The 25,109-nt window shown below is 38.7% G+C and overlaps 2 protein-coding genes across 2 annotated transcripts in view; one reads left to right on the top strand and one right to left on the bottom strand.

Moving 5' to 3' along the window:
- The window catches only part of LOC148839686 (adhesion G protein-coupled receptor F5-like), a 52,015-nt gene extending 45,433 nt beyond the window's left edge, over positions 1-6,582 (top strand). Inside the window, exons 17-21 of the mRNA XM_088933551.1 lie at positions 1,218-2,597; positions 2,879-2,920; positions 3,382-3,441; positions 3,964-4,024; positions 4,722-6,582. Coding sequence (XP_088789677.1) covers positions 1,218-2,597; positions 2,879-2,920; positions 3,382-3,441; positions 3,964-4,024; positions 4,722-4,789 — 1,611 coding nt within the window. The 3' untranslated portion in view covers positions 4,790-6,582. The remainder of the gene's footprint in view (positions 1-1,217; positions 2,598-2,878; positions 2,921-3,381; positions 3,442-3,963; positions 4,025-4,721) is intronic.
- Positions 6,583-17,989: 11,407 nt separating this feature from the next.
- Positions 17,990-24,457, bottom strand: LOC148839685 (GTPase IMAP family member 7-like). Its single transcript, XM_088905919.1, has 3 exons — positions 24,385-24,457; positions 20,400-21,326; positions 17,990-18,541 (listed from the first exon to the last, which is right to left on the bottom strand). Exons 1-3 carry the CDS (start codon positions 24,413-24,415, stop codon positions 18,471-18,473), a joined length of 1,029 nt encoding a protein of 342 aa, XP_088762045.1. The 5' UTR covers positions 24,416-24,457; the 3' UTR covers positions 17,990-18,470.
- Positions 24,458-25,109: the final 652 nt, after the last annotated feature.

Genomic DNA, 25,109 nt, shown 5'->3' with positions numbered 1-25,109 from the left:
AATCAGAATTTAAGGGCAGCACAGTGACGCAGAGTGATGTGTAGCAGAGTGAAGTTCACATGTTTTTCCTCTGTGTTTATATGAGTTTTCTCTGAATGCTCTGATATCCCCTCGCAGTACAGAAATAAGATTACTAGGTTAATTGGTTAATTAATCTCCAAATTGTCCCCTATGTGATTGACTGTGTGTGCCCTGAAATGTGAAGGGATGGATCCCATCCCATCCAGCATGAAATCTCGACTTACACCTGGGAAAAGGCTTTTGGGACCCAGTACTAGCTTTTTGTTAAACTGGTTACTGAAAATTGATATATGGTTACATTTATACTGAAATATTCATCTGTTCCATGAGCTTGTCCTTGTTTGAGCACAGATTAAGTGATTGTGAGTATATCTAGGCAACTACTGAGATTTCCCCAGTGACAGCACACAATTGGCTGTAGTGGGTAGAGTGGGGCTTTCACAGCTCTTAGCAATAGAGTGTCCCCCTGTGGCATCCTGGGCACTGGCGAGCTTGCAGTACTGTCGATGTGGGATGTAACTCTCCTTCAATCAGCACTGAACCCCTGGTACTGGGTTGTGGTGCTTGTGATGTGTTTAAAGCTGAGTGGGAAGGAAGGTCAGGAGAGTCTGCCCACGCTTCCTCATAGCTGTGGACATGAAAAACACACAATTAGCTATTTCATATCAGGTGGCTTTAGCAAAAAAAAAAAGATCAATCCTATTTTGCCTAAGTACGTTTCAGTGTAATTGTTAAACTAATTTTGTGAATGCTAAGCAACTTAAGCCAAAATTAGAAAATTAGACTCATTTTGCACTTTAATTTATAAAATTAGAAACATAAGCAGTATCTAATGTAAACTGTGAAACTGTATTGTTTAACTCTATAATCATGGTGGATGCTTCATATGAGTGATAATCCTTTTAAAATAAAATAAGTTTAAATGCATGCATAAAATAAAATATGTTGAAACAGCAAACAAAAACCTGACCCTGCACCCCCAAGTTGTCTCTAACAATTTCTGTGACTTCCATTGTAAGGATGGCAAGATGAAACATTTTATACATATGTAAATATGCTTCATACCAATAATTTTTACTTTTATGTTAAAATGTTACAGCAGATTACTTCAATGTAATATTTTATATTTATATTTAATCTTTTCTATTATATAAATGAATTAATCAAATTAATTTTCTTTTTATTATTATTTTCAGAATTTCATTGCAACAGTGGATGTCATCATATCCCCAGAATCAGTGAATTCATGGATTTCCTTAAATAACCAAAATGAAACTTTGAATTCTAGCTCTAATTTGTTGTTTTCAGTGGAACGTTTCACAGGATCTCTTTCTTCAAATACAACTGTCAGCATCACAAGAAAGAATATTGACCTGCAGAGCAAAATAATTAACAATGGCACTTATAGTTCCGCCTTCACTAATACATCAAATCAGATAGAGCTTCCAGATACAGTTCTTCCCCCAGACACTACAGTTACCAGCATTCTGTTTTTCACCCTTTCAGAAATCTTACCAGCAAGAAACATCAACAATAGCAAAGATACAAACAAGACTATAAATGCAGATATTACGTCAGTAAATGTTAAGAACAAAAATGCCAATGTTTCAATAGACAAAGCTATTTTAACATTTCAAGTAAATAACAGATCTCTGGACAATCCTCTCTGTGTTTTTTGGAACTTTCTTCTTTTCAACAAAACAGGAGGGTGGGATTCAACAGGATGTCAATTACAAACCAGCAAAGATGGAACTGTCTCCTGTCTCTGCAATCATCTGACCTCTTTTTCAATTTTAATGTCACCTAGTTTTAATTTTCCTGAATCAATTCGTATACTTTTAGATTTCATTACTTATATTGGAGTGGGCATATCAATGCTAAGCTTGGTCTTGTGCCTTCTTATTGAGGCATTTGTGTGGACTCTTGTGACTAAAAACAGCACATCATATATGCGGCATGTAACAATTGTGAACATTGCTGTATCTCTTCTGATTGCGGACATTTGGTTCATGATAGGTGCAGCCATTAACACCTATGAAGTGATACCTGTGCCATCCTGCAGAACAACCACCTGGTTTATTCACTATTTTTACCTGGCCTTGTTCTTTTGGATGTTCGCTTCTGCTCTCCTGCTTTTCTACCGAACAGTGCTGGTTTTTTCGCACTTGTCCAAAGCAGCCATGTTGGGGATTGCATTCAGCTTAGGATACGGTTGCCCTTTCATCATAGCTATGACCACAATCATAGCCACAGCCCCTCAGAACCACTACACCGTTGAGAATGTATGTTGGCTTAACTGGAATGAGACAAAGGCACTGCTCGCTTTTGTCATTCCTGCCTTAGCCATTGTTGCCATTAATTTTCTCATTCTGCTTGTGGTTATCTTCAAAATGCTGAGAAGGGGAGTTGGAGAAGGCTCTCATACTGATGAAAAAAATGCCCTGCATGTGATTGTGAGATGCGTCGCCATTCTAACACCCCTTTTTGGTCTTACTTGGGGGTTTGGAATTGGACTTATGGTTTCTCCTGAAAGCGTAGGGCTCAATGTTGTTTTTGCTGTCCTCAACTCATTCCAGGTAAACACTTATATTTGTATGCTTTTGATGTTATAATAGTTTTACCGATTAATTCACAATTACCACAATGGGCATAGAAAGTTAGGGTTTTCAAAATCCAGTTATTTTTCAAAATCTGAAATAATTTGTTCTTAAAACTGTAGATGAATGCCTAGAGCTAATTTTAAGACTATAGAATACAGCCAACTATAGAAATAGAATGCAAACATCTTAAATAATTCTTGATATCTTTATTTTGTACAGACTACTGCCTAATGGTTTTGTGCTATTCTTATTTTAAGGGATTCTTTATTTTAGTGTTTGGAATACTTCTAGACAGCAAAGTAAGTATTTAAGATTTTCTTTTCACTACAGGTTGAAGGTTCTGATTCTGCCTGATGCATTATCAATTTGTCCTTTACTTTAAATATACAGTATATGCAGTGAGGGACCTCGAATATTTGTGTTTATAAGGGCTTTGGACTATTAAAAGTGTTTTTTATTGATATGTAAAATAAGCTTGCAGTCTTTCTTTCTATATACAGTATTGCATGAAACTGTGTTAAAGTTTATTTGAAATGTATTTAAATATTATCACTTCTTTTATCCATATTAAATACTAAATTTTATCTGTATTATAACATTATATTAATAAATTAAATAGATTTTTAATTTAATTTTTTAAAATTTTCAGTATTATTTCTTTAGTTAACATGTTGCTGTGCACTCCTATTTTCATTTCTAATATACCACATACTGTAAATCAACTGCCTATGTTCCATGCTTTTATGTAATTCACCCACAGATACGATCAGCCATTTTCCGCAGATTTTCATTCGTTCAGAGAGGTTCTCAACAGACAAGGGTGAGTTATGATGCTTTAAATGCTTTAGTAAACATCGAAAGAGTTTGTTCTTCGGTATATGATTTTAATCAAGTCTTACAAATTTAAATATTTAAACAATGATTATCTTTCATATAAATCGTAATTCCCTAATCTTTCACACTATGTATCTTGAAGACACACATTTCATGCATTTTACATCAAATTTCACAAAATTATCATTTTATTAATTCACTTATTTTATTTTACCTGCAGCATTGGTCCCTGTATTTAAACTTAGTGTAATTTTTAAACATTATAAGTCAACTTGGATATACAGTACTAATCAAATACTTTATAAGAAAGATAAAAGTTGTTCATGTAAGAAGATTTGTGAACATAGCACCAAAACCTAAATGAATTGCAGAAAACAGAACTTTACATGGGTAAAAGCCATTCAGTTGCTAGACTCAAGCATTGTCATGCACTTGGAAATGTCCTTTCTTAGGAGCTCAACACAAATGCAGATGGCCAAGTTACCTAAAATGTCATGTATTGTTGCAGAGCACAAGTGGTGGTACGTCTTCAAGTGGAAACAGATTCAATGTATTCAAACGAAGAAGGAGTAAGTAGGCATTTATTTTATCTTCAAATAAGAAAAGTAATTTCTTGTTTTGCCGCTGTCAGGGAAGTATATTATAATGATTCAAAAAGTGGCTGTTTGAAGACATTTGAAGCTTCTGAGATTCCACTTTACCCTTTTAGTGCCATCAAGTCAGTCAATATGTAAATACTGAAACATTAGGATTCAATATTGCCAGGATATTTGCATTGGTCATTATAAACGTTGAGTTGTAAGTCATTATCAGGTAATAAGTAGCTGAAGTATACATGTATTGAAATCTGTTGTGATGACTGTGAAGAATGTGGGTGTTTTTGTCTTAATACAGTAACTGTTACATTATGTTTACCATCCTGCTTTGAAAAATGAACATTTGGTGGATACTCAACTTTAGGAGAAAAAACAAAATTTTAAAATTGTTTTAGGCAGTCTAATATTATACTCTTGAAATGTTTACATGTTGTGTTATAGATTCTTGGTGTCGTTTTCTCTCTAGGAATAATAGGCTGTTACTGTAACATAGCACAACTGTAAAAGTTTTACAAATATGGTCCAAAGTCTACTATGGATAAAATAAATAAGAAAACCAAAAATGATATATACTCAATACAATACTGATACTACCTCAGTACTGTATCTGCCTTAAATAGCAGCTATTAAAATTCCAATATTTAATGTGAAATGTATTCCTTTATTCCAGGGATGTTCAATGTTGCAGAAGCCACATCCTCAAGCCAGTCTGCTACAGAGTCTTTCATCAATACTTAATTCAATAACACAAATTATATAGATAAATTAATCAGTTTAAATTTTGTGAAAATGTTTAGAACAGTTCATTGATGAAGTACTGAAGCATAAAGCAGTGACCGTCTGCTAGTACTGTATTGTTTTCTCTTAATCACATTAGCCCTATACAAACAACAGTATAAAACACAAAACCTTTATTAATGAATGTTAAACTGTCATTGACTTATTTTGTTTAAAAGGTCCCACTTGCTTTTTTATGTTATTAAATCCATGAACTCTCATTATATATGTCCAATAAATAAGTACAGTGTAATTGTATACAAATAATCACGTTTAGCTGTTATCAGAAATTTTACAACCCTTTTACAGTACACTGTTCTAGTAAGATCATAAATGCCAATTTAACAGGCCTTTCAGATCACTATTGTTTCAATCTCTTAGTACTTGTTTTTGCAATCCAGTCAAAACCAAAGTGATCATGCCATTCTTGTAACAGACAGATTCTGCATATATCTGTACACACTATGAACTTTGTGAAAAATATTATTGCTCATATAAGCACCAGAAACTATAGGCTTAATGTCCAAACACCTTATTATCTATTCACAGTGTGTTGAATATCCAATCTGATATATACTCATACAATTTAAATATTTGTAACTAAAGTAAAAACAGGATCATACCACATAAACTTTTAGGCAAAAACATAATATTTTTATATTAATGACTGTATTTTAATTACTGTTAAGTAATGTGAATTGAACAACTTTTTGAAAGAAATAAAATTAGAATTTAAATAAAATCACAATACTATCAGCTCACTGACCTTCTACATAACAATATCTTCTATGACTGTAATGCAGTCAGTCTACAGTATGTCATCCGCAGTTTGACTCAGAAAACCAATTGTTTCAGAAGTGCATTAAGAGTAAAAATTAGTCATATCATAGGGCAGATTACATCAGATGTGTAGGTGTTTGAAGAGTACAAAAGTGATGTAATCTAACAGTAATATTACTCAATCGTGCAGAACCCTGATCTGGCATTTTAATAATATAAGAAAACTTATTCTTCTATGGATAAGGTCCAGAGCAGCAATATCATTTTCAAATGTTATTTTACCAACAATACCAGCATCAAGATCATTTATATAAATTAGGAAGAGCAGTGGTCCTAGAAAAGATCTCTGTGATGATCTACCAATTACATTACCCCAATTTGAAAATTAACACATCTGTTGCTTTCTGTTTTCATTTACTTAACCAATTCTCAATGCAAATGTGAACCACATAGAATTTGAAAATTAATAATTCATGGAGGACTTTATTAAAGGTTATCTAAAAAGCTTAGTGTACCATATCATATGCTCTGTATGTATCCATTAGTGTCATTTCATTTTCAAAGAATTCAAGTTAGTTACTGTAGATCTAAATTCCTTTTCTAAGTACATTTTGACAGTTCCGTAGGATATTATTTCCATATAGTTAATCCTCTAATTTAGTTCATATAATCATTTATATTACATTTCTATTACAAAGCAAGAATTATTGTTCTTTTATTACTTGACTCAGCTGTTTCACACTTCTTGAATGGATAATACATTACTCCAGACCTCAGGTCCCCATCTTAAGAGACTGTTGAAGGAGTTGCATCAATTGCCTTCTGAATGTCTATAGTTTCCTTGAATACTACAACTGGGACCTGGAGATTCATTTACAATTTTTTGAGTAGTTTGAGACCTTCTAGTACCTAAAATTCTTACCTCTTCTGTGTCAATACTGTACAGTATAATAAAGAACTTTCTTCTGCTGCCCAATGGATGTTATTGACTTTTTCCTTGAACACATGAGTGAAAAACTCATTCCGTACATCTGCCTTTCAACATCTAGAAGTTTCCATCTTTATCTTGGATGCATTGATCCATGCACGAATCCAAAATCAATACAAATGATCTTTATTTATCTGTCATTACCATCACGCCTGGTCTAGAAAGAAAACTTTTCAATGATTTTTAACATATATTTACAGAACAGAAAATAAAAATCACTCTGTGCTCTTAAAACTATTTTTCTTGCCTTAGATTTTGCTAATTCAATCACTTCTTATTCTTTTAGATCTAGTTTCCCGGCTATGGGTAGAGCCAGGTATCAAACTATTTATTATTGAGCTCTGTGAAGTTGACAATTGCTGGCGACAAAAAAGGAACTTCCTGTCAGAGGAACCTAAGTGATACTCTAGGTTCTTGGCTTTTCCTGCCCTGAACAAAGGCCCTCTTAACATAAGTGAAGGGCAATTCAGAAGTACAATTTCATAGAAAATGTGTGGGTTGATAAGCATGTTTGATTGTACCTGTAAAGGATGAGATGGAACAATGCATTATTACACCTAGCAATCTGTGTATGGCCATTTACCTAAATTAGCACTGGTTAGTTGGCTCTGTCAATAAAAAGCATTGTAGAGATGTTTCCACCACCCAGGAGAAAAGTCAAGAGCCTTTGTGATGAAAAATTAAGGCAGAAGCCAGTTCAAGCAGAACTGGGACTCTTAGGAAAAAGAAAGTTTTGCAGAAAAGATCACAGAATTGGACCTAGGAGAGGATGCTGACACTAGGGACTTTACAGGGAACAGCTGAGGAAAGCTCCAGCATCATCTCCCTCCTGCCATTGGAGCATGAGGGAACCACATTGTTTGGGATGGCCAGGACCAGAGAAGGTGAATAAGAATCACTGTTACAGTTGCCGGATTAGTTGAGAGAGATCCTGTGCAGAGTAGGGTGCCAAATCAAAAGCTAGTCCGAGATTTCAAAAGCCAAAGGGTCAAAGAGAAAACAAGCCGAAAAACCGTGAGAATCAAGACAAATGATGAACACCGAGTATCAGGAGTGAGCTTCCAAATACTGAGCAGAGAATGAATGACCAGAGCATCCTAAAATCAAGAAGAGCTGAGGGTGTGTTGATTAAATGGGACAGGTGAGTGGTCAGGTATTCCTGAAAAGTCTACACCTTCTTAAAGTGGCCGTGTGAGAAACCGGAGACGTAACAACCACCTAAGGCACTACATAGGGGACAGAAATGCAGGACTGCAGTATTTTGGAACATTTGTTGGGTAACTGGGGTCTAATGGGGTGCTTGTGGCCAGTCTGGAATGTCTGTGTTTTAGAGTTGTGTTTTTTATCTGCTCTGCGATATTGAGAGGACAGTGTTGAATATTATTATCTACTAGAAAATAAAAAGGCACTTTATCCATACCAGTATCTGTTGCTGTTCTGTGCATGCACTGATGTTTTTAAGAGTAGAAGGGTACTGAGCATGAAACACAATGTAGCAACAGCTAGCAGTCCATGATTTAGAGAAGGAAAACATACATTATGAATGAAAATGAAAAATGAAAAAACATATTATAACTTTATAATTAGAATAAATGGCTGTTATAGTATATACACTATATATTCAGTCCAGTAAATAAATCAGAGAGAATTAACTTTTACTGTACATCATTTGTAAATAGTGAACATTTCATTACTCTGTCCTGTACTGTTTAATAACAAAAACACAAAATGAAATACACTATCAATAATATAATGAAGTGTCTTTAAGAATATAGATATAATAGTGTCAATAACCTGATTAGTGTCAATAGATATTGATAAAATAGTGTCAATAATCTGACTGGTGTCAATATTTCCAGTTTTCAGTGGGCTGCAAAGTAAGGAGATGTATGCAGAGACATATGGGTCTGTGGATTCAGTGTTCAAAGCAGTCATAAGGTTTACCTTTGTAGGAGTTTTGTGAATTTCCTGGGACAATTATGAATTGTAGCAGTAATCACGAGGTGATTCGTTATGGCTATTAGACAATCAATCGTCACAACAACCAGCAACGCACACACACAGATTCAATACACAAGATACATTTATTGAACGTAAATTGTGCGCCAAACATATACATATATCAGTCTGCCTGGTTACAGGTGGCAGATCTTACTGTGAGTTTTATAAAAATTCAGGTATATAATCATAAAGAGCTTCAAACACAAAGACATACACAACAGAGAATATACTTTAGTATACCGTTCTGCTATACCATATCATTAGTCTCATTAACCACTGTTTCACTAAATTTAAAAGTAAATACATTACTCATGAATTAAATTGATAACAACTTGTGTTAAGGTTACAGTTAAATTCTTGAGATGTAATGTAGAACATTGGGTTTACATTGGGTATCCACTGTGTATGGATTTGGATTTGGTTTGGATTTCCTGGCACGAACACCAAAACCAGCTGACAGGCTCTGTCGAAGCGCTCGTCCAATAGGCGTCGTCCCGGCGTCCTCTGGCTACTGGCCAACCAGTCGAGGTGCAGCTCAGAGTAGGACGAAGGGAGGAATCTAACTACAGCGTGCAGTGCAGTCGTTTCTCCCATAGGTCTACTAGTAGTCTGGCTGACTAGTAGAAAGTCTCTATGCACAGAGGGTGACCGTGGGTCCTCCCAAGTCACTCTTTAGACGGGGAGAAGACTGGTTCGTTCCCGGTCAAGCGCTGCTTCTGAATAAAACTATCCAGATTGTCGACAAGGGTCCAACTGTAGGCTTCCGTTGATCAAGCAGAGTATTCACATTGGTCGGAATTCTGTCTGAGTATGTACGGGATCCCCAGCCTTGCGTTTAGAACAAAGTCCAAGTCCCAGTGCAGACAAAATCGGTAGTCACGTGATTGTCTCTGAGGGTACGCGAAAATGGCCGAGGAGAGCAAAGACCTGAGCTTGTGCCACCGTTTTAACCAAGACACAGATGTGTGATGATTGGTTGAGAGTTTGGCGGGCATCAGAGACCCACGTGGTGTTGTCACTCCCTGCAAGTCCCTGATTGGTTGACCAAGGTGAGACATGAATCACTGATCCCTGACACCTAGGACTGCAATCCAGATGTCCCCAGGAATTCCATAGACAGATAGGTGCCAGGGATCACCATTGATCATGATGGCCAGGCATGGCTAAGTGCATCCCCATTTGGGAGCTGCTCCTTATCAGAAAGAAAACCTTAAATCAGACTGCATGAATAGCTTCTCTGTGGCTGCACCACAGAGATGAGGTAGAGAGAGATGGGGCCTCATTTAGGAAAGCACAGCAACGCTTAATTCTGTCTTATTAACAAGCTTTGCCAGTACACCTTGGTTTACTTTAGTTAAGTTTTGTGTAAATGATTAAGAGTCATTCAACAGTCCAGGAAGACAGCATAAAACAGGCAGATAGGGAGAGAAAAAAAGAGGAGGACAAGAGAAGAAAAGCAGAAAGCGAGAGCTCCTTGTCCAGATTACCAGACCAGATTGGAGCTAAGTATTTGAACTTTGTTAAGAGACCTTGCTCTTCTGTTGTTGTTAGGAACTACGATTTCCTGTGTACAGAATCCCTCTGTTAAAAATGGCCTCTCGGCCTAGTTAGTGTGTGCATTTTAGAAAAGGGAGATAGTTTCTCATTGATTTTGTAGCATCCAGGTTACAGAGAGAGAGAGATCTAACTGTAGGACATATTCTGTTTGGTTTAGAAGGTAGCTTTATCTCTTATTTTGTCTTTTGTAGTCATTATATGAGAGTTGAATACTTGGTAACAATCTGGGGATAGACTTGTGTGTTAATTTGTAAATAGTGTAAGTGAGAACAATTGATATTTTACGCAGGAACAAATACTACCATGATAAAGGATTCTAGGTCTTAGAAGCAATATGTTTTAGACTCACTAATGTAAATATTGTGTGGCTGCCTCTACTTCTGCAAACTAACATTTGTTTCCATTTCAGATGCTTTTCTAATCAATCTGTTTTCTCTGTTGAAGTCTATAAATATTCTTCCATTATTTTTTTCAGACTGTAAAGCAGTGATGGTGTTGGGTGACATTCTGAATACAGTCACAAAATTTAAAACTAAGCTATTACATAACTGCTTGTTTTATTTCAGTCAAAATGTGATGGATTTCTTACATTTCATCACAATTAAGTTTAGTATCCATTAGTAACAGGATTTTACTAGAAATACATATTTCCCTCTAATCTTAATAAGACTGAAACTAAATTGACATCTTAACTAAAACTCCTTGAATACACAATGAACTATTCTAAAACTTTTGTGATTAAACTGGACCTTTCTAGGAAAGTTGTCAATCTATTACTGAAAATGCACAGAATCTGTCGTTTATACAGCAAGGCAGAATTATTTTCATGGCTGTAGATAAGTCGTCTTTTAAACCCCTTACTGAAAGTTCTGGATGCCAGCATCTGTCTGGGATTTCAGCATGGTTATAACACCCTCAAGTTAAGCTTGCATTGTGAAAAATATAAAAGCAAAAGCAAAAACTTGCTGAAGTATTAGAAACCTATCATCCTTACTTTGAAGATTCAAAGAAATGTCCAAAGTATTGTATTGTAACAGTTTTGGGTTCGGCGAGGATGGACTCAGTGACCCAGACACTGGTTGAGTAAAGAAAACAGCGCTTTAATTGAGCTTCGGTACAGCCAGCACAGCACTCCCGCTAATGCAGAGCAAAAGACAGATTGACAGTGAAAGAGAACGAGCAAGCACCAGAAAGAGACAAGAGAGAGAGCAACACACTGGGGTCTATTCGGGTAGCTACACAGGGATAGGGTGGCGATTGGATACAAGTATAACAGGGGTGCGAAACCAGGGAACTATTTACAAGAATGCGGGCGATCTCATCACACTGTACACCTGTTTCGCAGTGGGTCAGCTGCACTGGTCAGCGGCTTTCCTCGTCCCCGCCCTGATCACTACTACTCCCGTCCTGCCCCTCGCGCGTACCCCAGCCGGGCGCTCTTCGGCCGCAGCACCAGGCGAATGCGCTACAGTATTCAAACAATACAGAAATAAAAACAGAAAGATAAGAAAAACTGTGGTCTTCATACCAACATTTTGCTTCTCTGATAGGTAATAATTGCTATCAATCAGTGCAATCTGACCATTTAGAGATTTAAGGCAGGGTTTATGAATGTTTATTCATGTTTATGTAACCCATGTGCAGGTACAGTATAGGGTACTTCTTCAAAAGATGTGTTGCCGTAATGGGTAAGCTACTCTGATTTGCAGCAGTGATAGACTTCACAACTGACTCAAATCATATTGGGAGTGTATACATATACAAGAATAAACAAGAATGCCAGAGTGCAGGAGGAATTGGAACTCAACCAATTTTATTAAGCTCTCTCTTGTAGCCTGTATATGCATGAGGTAAGCAGTTACAGTAACAAATTTTAATGATGCTTTGAGGATATGGCCAGCAGCCATATCGCCCTGCAACTCACACCTGGCAACACTCTGAAGCTAAGTAGATGTGAGCCTGGACACCTGGATGGGAGACCTCCTTGGAAAGCTAAGGTTGCTGCTGAAAGCGATATTAGGAGCCAGTAGGGGGCACTCACCCTGCAGTCTGTGTGGATCCTAATGTCCCAGTATAGTGACAGGGATACTATACTGTAAAAAGATGCCATCCTTCGAATGACACATAAAACTGAGGTCCTGTCCCTCTGTGGTCATTAAACATCCCAGGGTGTTTTTAAAAAAGAGTAGAGGTCTTACCCCAACATCCTAGCCAAATGTCTCACTGGTCTTTGCCAATGATGGCCTCTTAGAAATCCCCATCTATGAATTGGCTTCATCAACCAGCCATCAGTGGGTTATCCTCCCCACTGATAGCTGGTGAGCATACTGGATCACTATATCACATCACATCATCCAGGTGGGTGCTGCACATTGGTTGTGGTGGAGGGGAGTCCCCATTATTTGTAAAGTGCTTTGAGTGGAGTGTCCAGAAAACCACAATATAAGTGTATGGAATTCTTCTTCTTAAAATAGGATATTGCAGTTTGTTTAGCTTCTTCTTATCGCATAATGCAGCGACTTTAGTTACACACACAGATACCTCTTTTGGGTTGTATATATGAATGACATAATTAAAAGGACTAATGGAAATACATATTTAGAGTAATGTAAAATAAGTTGTATGGTGGCTGTTATTGTTTATTGGTAATACATTTTGTAGGTGCAGTGTAAAGTGCACTAATTCTGTAGCTGAGTCACTAAGGAGTGGTTGGTGCTTGAGTGCAGCAGCAACCAGCAACTCTCTCAGTTTTCTTAAACTCTCTCTGGTAGCCTGCATGTGCATGCTTAAATAATATTCTGTTTCATAGGTGTTGAGGCAAGACTGAAGAATCATCATGGGAGCAAGAACCAACTGTTCTGCAAAGGTTAGAAAAGAAAGGAAAGTGCCAGACTGTCACATTACTACTTGCTTTTTCTTAAGTAAGATTAAAGATTAGAGGCTATTGCATGAAAGGTGGATACCTGGACTTTCTGTGCATCTGGAATTCTGCAGTAAATGAACTATGCTATCGTACTGAATTGACTTTTTTTTGGTTGTGTGCAATAGTAAAAGGTAGAAAGGTTTAGTATATATAGTATTTATATGCCAGGAGCTATATTACCACGCAATTCACAATTGGCAACCCACTGAAGCTAAACAGGTGTGAGCGTGGTCAGTACTGGATGAGAGACCTCCTGGGAAAAACTAAGGTTGCTGCTGGAAGAGGTGTTAGTGGGGCCAGCAGGGGGTGCTCACCTGCGGTTTATGTGGGTCCTAATGCCCCAGTATAGTGACGGGGACACTATAATGTTAAAAGGTTCCGTCCTTCAGATGAGATGTTAAATTGAGGTCCTGACTTTCTGTGGTCATTAAAAATCTCAGGGTGTGTCTCGAAAAGAGCAGGAGTGTCACCCCGGCATCCTGGCCAAATTTCACATTGGCCTTTACCAATCATGGCCTCCTAATAATCCTCATCTATGAATTGGCTTCTTCACTCTGCTCTCCTCCCCACTGATAGCTGGTGTGAGCTGGTGAGCATTCTGGCTCATTATGGCTGCCACTGCATCATCCAGGTGGATGCTGCATATTGGTGATGCTGGAGGGGATCCCCATTACCTGTAAAGTGCTTTAAGTGGAGTGTCCAGAAAAACACTACATAAGTGTAAGGAATTATTATTATTATATGTACATTATTCTGTTCAGTGACTAGGCCTACTCATAATGACTCTGTGTAACAAAACACATAGAACTATTGTGTAATTTTTCTTTGATTTATTGTAATTCACAATTTATAAAATTGGATTTACAGGGAAAATTGTCAGGAAGTGTCAAATTGAGGTGGCAGTGACACCATTACTGTTAGAGCACAAGTAGCTCATAATGGTTCTGGCCCCACTTGGAAATTTATTCAGTTAGATAAGTGCAATTCAGCAGCAAACAGCAGGGTCTTACCAAGCCCTAGTAATGCCAGAGCTTTAGCCCGTGTAATTGCAGATATGACAGATACTTGAAATTGAAGAGCTGGACACTTTCTATAATGTTAGTCCACCTTGAATCTGCTAGTCTTAAAACAGCTTGCTGAACATCAAAATCCTAGTACAGAGCAATTGACATCAACTGCAAATGCCAGAGCAATTCCTCCGTTTCTGTAACGTCCCCCACTAATACAGATGGGAACATTACCTTTGGTGCTATATGTATTCAGGGCGCTGATACTGTACGTCATCAGTGTTTTGCTGCCTCCAGCTTAGGTGCAAAAGGTAGTAGTAGAACACATTGTGATGCACAATTCTAAAATGTATGTGCCCATCCAGCATAAACTGCAGGTGTTCTCTGGTGAGTCACTGAAGCACTCTAATAAGGTTCAGTTTCTGAGGGTTGAGTGTTAAACAAGTGATTAATGATACAAGCCTTTCTGAGAACCAACAATGGCAATTCCTGCTGGACAGCTTGTTTTCTCTTGCTCTTAATGAAGCATCAAGTATTGGTAAGATTGCCGCTCCAAGTGTGTATTAAAGTTAAAAGTATAATTTAATGTACAATGAAAATGTTCCCCTCCTGGTGGTACTTAGGCAGCTCATCCAAGATTGTGCACGGCCCTTTTTCTTATAGTTCATCAGATCCTTACCATTTCAAGCTGAGTTGGTGTCACAAACCGCACGCAAGCATGCAAGCTCCCGCATTTTCACGAGCTCTAGTCTCTCTAAACGCCCACGCACCAATTAACACCACACTCTATTTAAACCTTCACTCTCCTCTTCTACCTCGCTCACTATTGAGGTCTCCTCCTTGAGCTCAGTTGTTACTTGTTACTTGTCCCAGCGTTTTTTCTACTACTCTTCTGGCTTTTGATTCCTCTCTCTCGTTCTAGACCATGACTTCGCCTCTCGTTTTTGTTTTTGTACTTCGCCTCCTTGGAACCCTTCTGGCTTTTGACTCCTAGCTCGTACGTACATTCCAGGTGGAACTGACCATTGAGGTACAGTATTGGGGTTTTAACAGTTTAACAATGACAGTGACACACACTACACACAACATAAACATATAAAACAAACATACAACACAAGTTTCTCTGTACAAAAGTTTATGCCTAGACTACCCAGAAAAACCCCAGATTGCTACCAAGTATTCAACTCTTAAATATTGCTTACATACAGCAGGTCACAATAAGGATTAGCTGCCTTCTATTTCAAATGCAATACAATCTGCAGTTTATTATCTATCTCTCTGCAAGCCCAGATGCCATAAAATAAATTAGAGCCTATCTCCCCATTCTAAAAATGCACCCACAAAGTTCAAGTTCAAGTTCAGGTTCACGTTTATTTGTCATTCCAGCCATATACAGTACAAGTATACAGTGGAACGAAATATCGTTCCTCCTCGTCCACGGTGCAAATACAGGCAGGATAGACAGGACACTGACATAGACATCGTAGATGGAGTACACATAGTGCAAAGTGCAGATAATGCAAATTACTAGGGAAATAATACAATATACACAAAACACTGGGGGGATTTAAACCCTGTTTCTGGAAGTGGGGCAAGAGCAAGTAGATTACAGGGTGTTGAGAAGCCTGACAGCCAGTGGGAAGAAGCTGTTACAGAGTCTGGCTGAGCTAGCCCGTACACTGCGATACCTTTTCCCAGATGGTAGGAGGGCAAAGAGTTTATGGGAGGGGTGGGAGACGTCATCTTCTATACTGGACGCCCTGTGTAAGCAGCGTTTGTGATAGGTGACAGAAATGGAAGGGAGGCAGGCTCCAATGATCTTTTCAGCTGTTTCCACAATTCATTGCAGGGTCTTGCGGTCCGAAGCATTGCAATTCCCAAACCAAACAGTGATCCAGCTGGTCAAGGTGCTCTCAATGGTGCTTCTGTAGAAAGTGGTAAGAATGGGCGGGGGAAGGTTTGCCCTCCTCAGTCGCTGCAGGAAATAGAGACGCTGCTGTACTTTTTTGGCTAGGGAGGTGGTATTGAGGAACCAAGTGATGTCATCTGTAATGTGTACACCAAGAAACTTGGTGCTTCTAACTGTCTCCACAGTTATGTACAGTTGATGTACAGTGGAAATTGATCAGTGTGGGCCCTCCTGAAGTCAATGATTATCTCTTTTGTTTTGTTTACATTAAGAGACAGGTTGTTGTTCGTGCACCAGTCCACTAGTTGCTCCACCTCCTCTCTGTATGATGACTCATCGTTGTTGCTAATGAGACCCACCACTGTCGTGTCATCGGCAAACTTGATGATGCAGTTTGAATTGTGCTTGGCAGTTCAGTCATGAGTCATCAATGTGAACAGCAGTGGACTGAGCACACAGCCCTGGGGGATTCCAGTGCTCATTGTGAGGGTGCTGGAGATGTTATTACTGATATGCAAACTGAAAGGGGTCCAAAGGGGTAGGGAGTCTGGACTTGATGTGGCTCATGACTAGTCTCTCGAAGCACTTCATGATAATTGGAGTGAGTGCCACGGGGCGATAGTCATTGAGGCAGGACACGGCTGACTTCTTTGGCACTGGCATAATGGTGGTGGAATTGAAGCATATGGGAATGACCGACTGGCACAAGGAGATATTAAAAATATCGGTGAGGACGTTGGCTAGCTGTACTGCACATTCCTTGAGCACACGACCAGGTATATTATCGGGTCAAGCAGCCTTACGTGGATTAACTTTGGCTAGTGTCCTCCTTATATCAGCTGCAGACAGGCAAAGCACCTGATCGTCGGGAGAAAGTGTGGTTTTCCTCACAGGAACAACATTCATTGCTTCAAATCGTGCATAGAAGTTGTTCAGCACATCTGGGAGGGAGGCATCACTGTCACTGACACGTGGGGTAGTCCTGTAATCAGTAATGGTCTGGATGCCCTGCCACATGTGCCGCGTGTCTCTGGTGTCCAGGAAGTGGCCATGGATTTTTCGTGCATAGGTGCGCTTTGCCTCCCTGATGGCACAGGACAGGTTGGCCCTCACAGTCCTGAGGGCTGCCTTGTTACCTGATCTGAATGCAACATCACGGGTTCTTAACAGTACACAGACTTCTGCAGTCAGCCGTGGCTTCTGGTTGGCCCATGTTATGGTGGATTTGGAAATAGTGACATCATCTATACACTTACTGATGTAGCCAGTCCCAGATGCTGCATACTCCTCTAAATTGATGAGATGCTCATAGGTAGCAGCCTGCCTGAACATATTCCAGTCTGTGTGCTCAAAACAGTCCTGTAATGCTGAGATGGCTCCATCTGGCCATACTCTGGTCTGTTTCACAACTGGTTTGGCACGATTGAGCAGTGGTCTGTATGCTGGGATTATCATAACAGAAATGTGGTCAGAGTAGCCCAGGTGGGGGTGGGGAACAGCCTTGTATGCATCACGGATGTTTGTATAAACTAAGTCTAGTGTTGAAAAGTTAACATATTGATAAAATTTATGGAGAACTGACTTAAGATCTGCGTGATTGAAGGCACTGGCAACAACGACAAAGACGTCAGGATGAGCAGTTTGCAGATTGCTGATGGCCACGTAAAGGACTCTTAGCACCTCTTTTCCTGCGCTGGGCAGGATGTACACAGCCACAAAAATAACCATAGTAAATTTCCTTGGTAAATAGTAGGGCCGACACTTAACCATAATAAATTCCACTAGCGGTGAGCAGTAACTAGAGACTACTGCAGCATTTCTGCACCATTTTTTGTTTGTATAAACACACAAACCACCTCCGAGAGACTTACCGGTCTCTGAAACTTTCCTGTCCAAGTGGAAGTCAGTCCATCTAGCTGAATGGCTGTATCCAAAATATTGTCCTTTAGCTATGTTTCGGTAAAAATAAAGATGCAGCATTCCTTCATCTCTTGCTGAGCAGCCCCTTGCAATCTTAGGTAGTCCAGCTTGTTCTCCAGAGAACGGACGCTGGAAAGAAAATTCTTTACTTAGATCTTAAATCTGAATACTACAAAGTGAAAGAGAACCTACCTTTCTAGTGTAGAAAATGCATCCAGGAACCAGGAGAGACCATTTTTACTCAGAGATTCTCTGTACAGGAAAGCAGACTTTCCTATAAACAACAGAAAGTTCAAATACTCTGTTCCCTAACGTTAATCTGGACAAGGACTTGTCATCTCCCTTTTCCCATTTCTGTGTTCATCTTTTCTCCTTCTCTGTCTTTTATGCATCTCTCCTTCAACAGTCTTCTCTGGACAGTTGATGACTCTTACTGAGTTACAAACTTAATTATCCAAGGTAAAGTAGATGATTCCTTTGATCAGTGTGTCTCAGACCCTCTATAACTCAGCAAGATCATTAATAGAGTCCATGTTCTTTTCTTGATCTATGCCACTTCACTTATCTTCAGATTCATAACAGACTGGGGTTTTCTCTGTGCTTTTCCCTGGATCTGCATCTCCACTCACTGCAAAATGTCAGAAAAACTGCATGTTTATATGAATTGCATGTGTTAACTGCATGATACCACTGACATTGCTGTGTGCTATTGGACTTCAAATACTTATATAATTAGTGCACTTTGTCTTAGAAAGGGGTTGTCCCTTACTTGGGGCTTGGGGGTGGCTCAAATATGCTGAAGGGAGTATTGAGCTCTTTGTTAAGCAGATACCAAATTGAATGAAGACAACTTAACAGAAAGTAATTTCCCAAAAGGTGGCCAACAGTTTACATAGGCTCTACACAAGTGCACAGCCACAGGTGTGATTGGTCAGAATCCAAGAGCAAGAGACTGGAGAGTTCTAGAGAAGCCCAAAGAGACGCTACTGTACAGGGATCTACAGTAGCACTTCAGACAACTGAGGAAAAGTGAAAGGGGAAAAGGTGATAATTAAATGATGACATATTGGCTGATGGAGCTTGGATAGGCCAAGACAGTCAGCAAGCAAAACAAAAGGCTAAGTCCCAACTATCCAGGGAAAAGCTGGCTCACTGCACCTTGAGCAGAAAAAAAGGCTTGCATAACACAGCGCCATCCTGAAGAGAATCTGTATGCCAAAGTCCACTAAATGCAGTCAGGGAGGTTGGATCTCTGGGGTGTTGCTCTCTTGGCTTCAGAATGGATTCCTAAGGCTCAGGTCCTAAGAAAGAGGCTACACAGTGCTGGCGGACAGCGCTCTAGAATTGCCCAGCGTGTGGGCAGGCAGACTACAGTAGCAGACTGATGCGCAGGGAAAGGATGTGCATGGGAAAACCTGGTGCAGGACAGGGATGAGCCACCAACGACCACAGTTGTGCTTTGTCCAGTAGGCTTTCTGTATGGAGGAGTCATCTCCTCCGAGGAAACGATTGGATGCGGATGAACTGGAGACCCAAGCACCATTTCAACCATCCCGTCTTCTGGTTCCCTTTCAGCTACTGGAAGCCTCCAGGTACTGTAGCACAGCTACAGGCAGAGCTCCCAGGTGGAGCCTGAGAGAACTGGACTAAGACTAAGACTAAGGATGAGGCTGAGGCAGCCTGAGATGAGCTCCTGATATCAGATGGAATGAAGACTTTCCACAGTGAGTTCCTGATAGGATAGTGTCGGAGTTTTGCTAAAGTCTTATCCTCAGTAGCTACTGTCATGGTAATAATAAAATGGGCTACTGGCAACCTCTTACTTGCAACCATTCTTATGTTCCTTTATTAGGGAATGGAGCTGTTTTTATATTTGTGAAACTATTTCCTTTTTTGATTTTCCTGAGTTTCTTTATTGTTTATTCCCAGAGTTGTTGTTTATTTAGATATATTTTTGGTACGGGCTAAAGTTTGTCTTCCTTTTATGATTGCTTTAGAAGGCTCATCTGTGTTGATTGTGCAAGCAGGCCTACCTGTTCTTTTTAAAAGTTTTATGTTGGGATGTAGGAGGAAATGTAGGATGTGATGTGATGAGACAAGACTTCCCTTAAACTGTTAATAGTTCTTTGCCTACATACTTACGTAATGCATAATGCCTATTTATTTATCCACCACCAAATTGTTCATGTATGATTAAAGAGACCATGTGACTTTACTTGGTATCCCTGAATGGTGGGAATGAGTTATTATTGTAATGATACAAACTAGTTGTACTCAAGCTGGTGTCAGGTCTAATATTATGCTGAGCTGAATGTTTGATTATTTCTTAACTAATTTCTTATTTTGCTGTTAACCACCTCTAAAACACGAAAATATAAATACAAATTTAGGGTTCAAAATATGGTTACTCAAAATTAGCTATGTAAGTGAACACCATTCTAAGATCAGCAACATACAGTAGTAACAAAATAATTAATCACACTCACTTTTAGGGGGAATATTGTCCATGCTGTTCCTTCCCTTGATAGAATGTCTGGATGTCTCAACTTGTTTTTCAAGTTCCTTTTCCATCAGCATCTTTTCCTTTAATTCAAGTTCTTTCCTATCATGTTCTTCCTGTAACTTCCTTTTCATCTCCTCTTCTCTCTTTCGTAATTCATCCTCATATCTATGTCTCAGCTCTTCTTCTATGGCTTTCTGTTTTTCTTCATATCTCAGCTTTATTTCCTCTTCCATCTCATCCTTTCTTTGTTCCAGCATCTCCTTCTGTTGTTGCAGTTTTCTTTCTACCTCTTGAAGGACCTCCTCGCTTATAAAAGCTTCTCCTTCCTTTTCTGCTACCATCTCCTCTATTTTCTCTAGAAGCACTGTGACCTGAGCATGATCACTGATATTCTTATTATTGAGAACATGATACCTGTTCCCACATTTTGCAACAAGCCCCTGGAGTCCCTCCCCTTCTTTCATAATATACTGTTCAATGCTTAAGTCCCTCAATTTGTCCCCATAGGTAAATAAAACTATTGTGTGTGTCCAGACTCGTTCACTGAGAAGATGCATGTGTTCCTCCACTGCCTTCCTGTGTGAGTCTTTGAATGAGACAACAGGAATTACCAGTAGAAAGGCATGTGGTCCTGGGGCGCAGAGTGATACACTGCGCATAATCTCCTCCTTAATCTCTGAATTGACCTTTTCCGAATCCCACTCCCATCCTGGTGTGTCGATCAGAGTTACCAGTTTATCTCTAATTTTACCCTGCCTCTTCTCACCCACAATTTCTCTCTCTGATTCAACCCCCTCTCCACCAAGGAGGGTGTTTATTGCAGAACTTTTCCCAGCCTGTTTCAATCCCAGCAGAACAACCTTCAGCTCTGAAACACTTTCCTCTTTTTCCATTCCTTGGATTCTTTCACCTGCCAGAGCAAGACGAATTTGTCAATTCTTCTGTGGAAGCTCAAAGAATGAATCATAAGCATCCGCTGACAAAAAGTCCTAACAGAGCTAATAATGTAAAATCAGAGTATTGTGATTAGTTCACAGTGAGACCAAATGTAATCTTTTTTTCTTCACAATCATATTTATTTATTTAGTGGTACCAGTAGGGAGCACTTACCCCTGCTAGTCTGTGTGGGGTCCTAAAGCCCAGTATGGTGAAGGAGACACTATACTGTAAAAAAGGCTCCATCCTTCAGATGAGTGAAAAAAAAGTATTGACACTCCATGGTCATTAAAAAACCCAGGGCGTTTCCCAAAAAGAGTTGGGCTGTTCACCCCAGTGTCCTGGTGAAATTTTCCCCCTGGCCTTTATCAATCATGGCCTACTAATAATCAATACTATTAACTGGTCTCATTACCCTGTACTCCTCCACACGGATAGCTGATGTGTGGTGAGCTTATTGGCGCACTTAAGATGCTGTTGTATCGTCCAAGTGAGGGCCTAAACATTGGTGGTGGAGGACTGTCCCCATTGCCTGTAAAGTGCTTTGAGTGTAGTGTCCAGAAAAGCACTATATAAGTGTAAGAATTTATTTATTTATTGTTGTTCATAAACTATGGATACATGGTAAATGGGAACTGCTGTGATAGAAATGGAAGCTTATGAAAAAGAAAGTTGTTAATGTTGACACATTGTTTCATCTTCTAGACAATTTGAAGAACAACAAAAAACAAACAAAATGTTAGGATATACAGTATAGTAAAAAGTGTAAAGTTTTAAAAAATGATCTTACAGTATGTTAAAATTGTACAATGCACAATTAAGATTTCTTTTCACATTATTTCTTTTTTAAGCTACTGTCATTACTTTTTATTATAGTAAATACTTCATAATTTTATTTATAATGTGTAAAAGCACCTTTTTGGAATAATCTTAACATTTAAAATTTGGTGATTTGATGGAAATTAATTTTCAAATGGGAAGTGATCATTCCAATTATGGAATCATTCCAATTCAGTCACAGCCAATACTGTGAGATTTCATATATTTTACATTTAGTGAATTTATGTATGGGCTGACTCTCAGTTTCAATGAATTTCACATTTATAAGTTTTTCTGATTATCAGAAATTGTTATATATATTAAACAGTTCTTAAACAGCAGAAGCAACAAATTGCTTTCAATCAACTTTTAAGGACAACACTATTCATGATTACTGCACTTATGAAAATCAAACTGCTTTTATAATTGGGGACAGATTTTTTTTTCTAATTTGAGAAGTGGTTCAGTGCTGTTACTTAAGTACATAACTACATTGTACTTAAGTACAAGTACACAACGAATTTTAACTATGATGTTCAACTGTTTGTGTATATGGTGGGAAAATAGCATTAATTCTTGTCACAGAGTGACCACACACTTGCAAGTGACACATTCAATTATGGGAGTGCTGGACAGGCTGAAACTGGACCTGGAACACAGAGGCACAGAGAAGAGACAAAGGGGAATGGAAGAAGAGACAGTGTATGCACTGTGACATCTGGTCATCTGCATACAGTCAGTTCCTAAGGTAGCCCCCACTTGTTTATGTCTGCTTACCACTGTGATCACCAGAACATCCCTGACACTCACTGAGGTCCTGGCCAGAAGGAAGATATACCTCAGTCACTGGAGGCCAGGGGCTCATGCTCTGTCTTCTTTACCCACCCACTTGTTGCAGGAAGCAAGGTAAGGGGAGAATAAGGAGCAAGTTTTTTTTTTAAGTTTGGACTGAATAGGGTGCTAAACACAATCAAAGGAATAAGCAGAGTTTTATTTCTTCTTTTGGTGTGGCAGAAGACCGTGCACCAGGATTCCAAATAGCTGATTCAGGAAAGTGATATTGTTGGAAGCTTTTTTAGGAAAATCACAGAAAGAAATGGGACTGTGCAAAATGGGACATTTTTCTATCTTCTTCTTCAGGTATTTGGGAACTGGTCTGTGATATTGTTTTGGGTTGTTTTGGCATGTGTATTGTGATACCTTATGGTGATTGCAAGTAGCACATTAAAATAAAAATAAAACTGCAATTAGTGAACATGCTTGTCCTGTCTGTTGGGACATTGGTGGCTCTGGGGGATGTACAGTAACTGTGCAGGAAGAAGGGTCTTAGCACTTTTAAAATTGCTACGTGGCAGAGATGTCTACAGGACCTGTACAGACATTAACAGAACTATGTTGTTTTAACATAGACAGCACACTGCAAAAAAAAAAAATGAATGCTATTTGCATGGCATTCCAATTTTCTTACACCTGAAAAGTATCCTTATTTTTAACTCACTTTTTTCAGGCAACATAACTGGTCCATGACGGTATAGTTTTTCTTGTTTATTGAATGCTCTATTAAGAGACTGTCATACGTGAATGGAAAGGTGGGAAAGACAGAATGGAGGAGCCCATGCAGAGAGAGTGTGTAAGCAGGCAAAGCGAAAGAGTGATGTGAAATTGACTATAAATCACAGCATTGTAGTGGGAAAATAGAGGATTAACAGAGTTATGTTAATAGTTAATTTTTTTATCGTTTGACACTCTGTTGCAATTTCTGGTTATTTTTTGGAGTGGTAACAGTTCCTCTCTGATTGTATTTTATAGAGTCTATACATATTTGTTAGCATATTGAATATGTGTTAGTAAACTGAAAAACTTTTTATTGACAGCAGTGGATTCAAAAATTCATAAATGGGGGTAAAATTCGCCAGATGGTGTAAATGCTAAAGACTGAAATTCAGCACTGACTGCAGTTTTCCCACTTAAATATCAACATACTGTAATAACTCTAATTTACTGTAACTGTTTTGGAGTTTTTATGTTAACTATTTCTAGTGAATAAACAATTTAAAGAAAGCAGCCAACGCAACAGAAAATGAAACTATTTTACACGATGCAACTTCTTCCTGACCACATCAGCGTCTTTCCGGGGAATGCAAGTTAAATATGACGGCTGCTAGTTGTGTTTGTTTAATGTCAGAGATACAGAGACAATAAAAGAAACTTACATGGGTCCTGGGTTGTGCTTCCCGATGCCATTTTTCTTCTCAAATGAATTTTCTGTGACACGTCAATTCCTATCTGTATATAATATAAGCAATAATGATTAAATAATGAATATGCGATTCTGTTTAAGGTTGCAGTCTAGAGGCTTGTCATTGGAGGCACGTCATCAGGAGGAGGTAAGGGGGAGTTTGCGGAAACAGCAACGGAACAAAAGTTTCATGGCACAGCTATTTATTGTGCGTCACGTAGGATAAGAAACATTTTCTTACAAGTTATTACGTTTGCGAAACAGTCACAATTGCGCCATTCTAAGTACAGTTGTTACTGACGCGCCCTTAGTTAATTCCAGGTGCGTGCACCTTGAGAGTACTCTATTACAAGAAGGCAGAACTCGATTAACTCAGATTTAATCAAAACTACATCTCGGCTTTATAATTTTGCAGTTTGCTACAACACACACAGTTTGTGGAATTATCAAGTCACACTATTTTAGTGATGTATTTTTCATCTACTTCATTTCATTATGACTTCATAATCATTTAGGATAAAAATATGTTTTGTACTGTATACTGTGATTATTACCAATAAGAAGTACATTCAAATGTTACACTAATACAATTAAGATACAATTTAAAGTGTAGTACATGTCACTTACTTTATAAAACGCCTTTCTAGATCTATGTTCCTACATTGAAACCTGTATCTAACGTGAGTGAGTTCGGCTGCA

Source organism: Atractosteus spatula, chromosome 2 (genome assembly GCF_055471065.1).
Source record: "Atractosteus spatula isolate fAtrSpa1 chromosome 2, fAtrSpa1.hap1, whole genome shotgun sequence".
Lineage (NCBI taxonomy): Eukaryota > Metazoa > Chordata > Actinopteri > Semionotiformes > Lepisosteidae > Atractosteus > Atractosteus spatula.
This window is presented reverse-complemented; position numbering and strand designations above follow the sequence as displayed.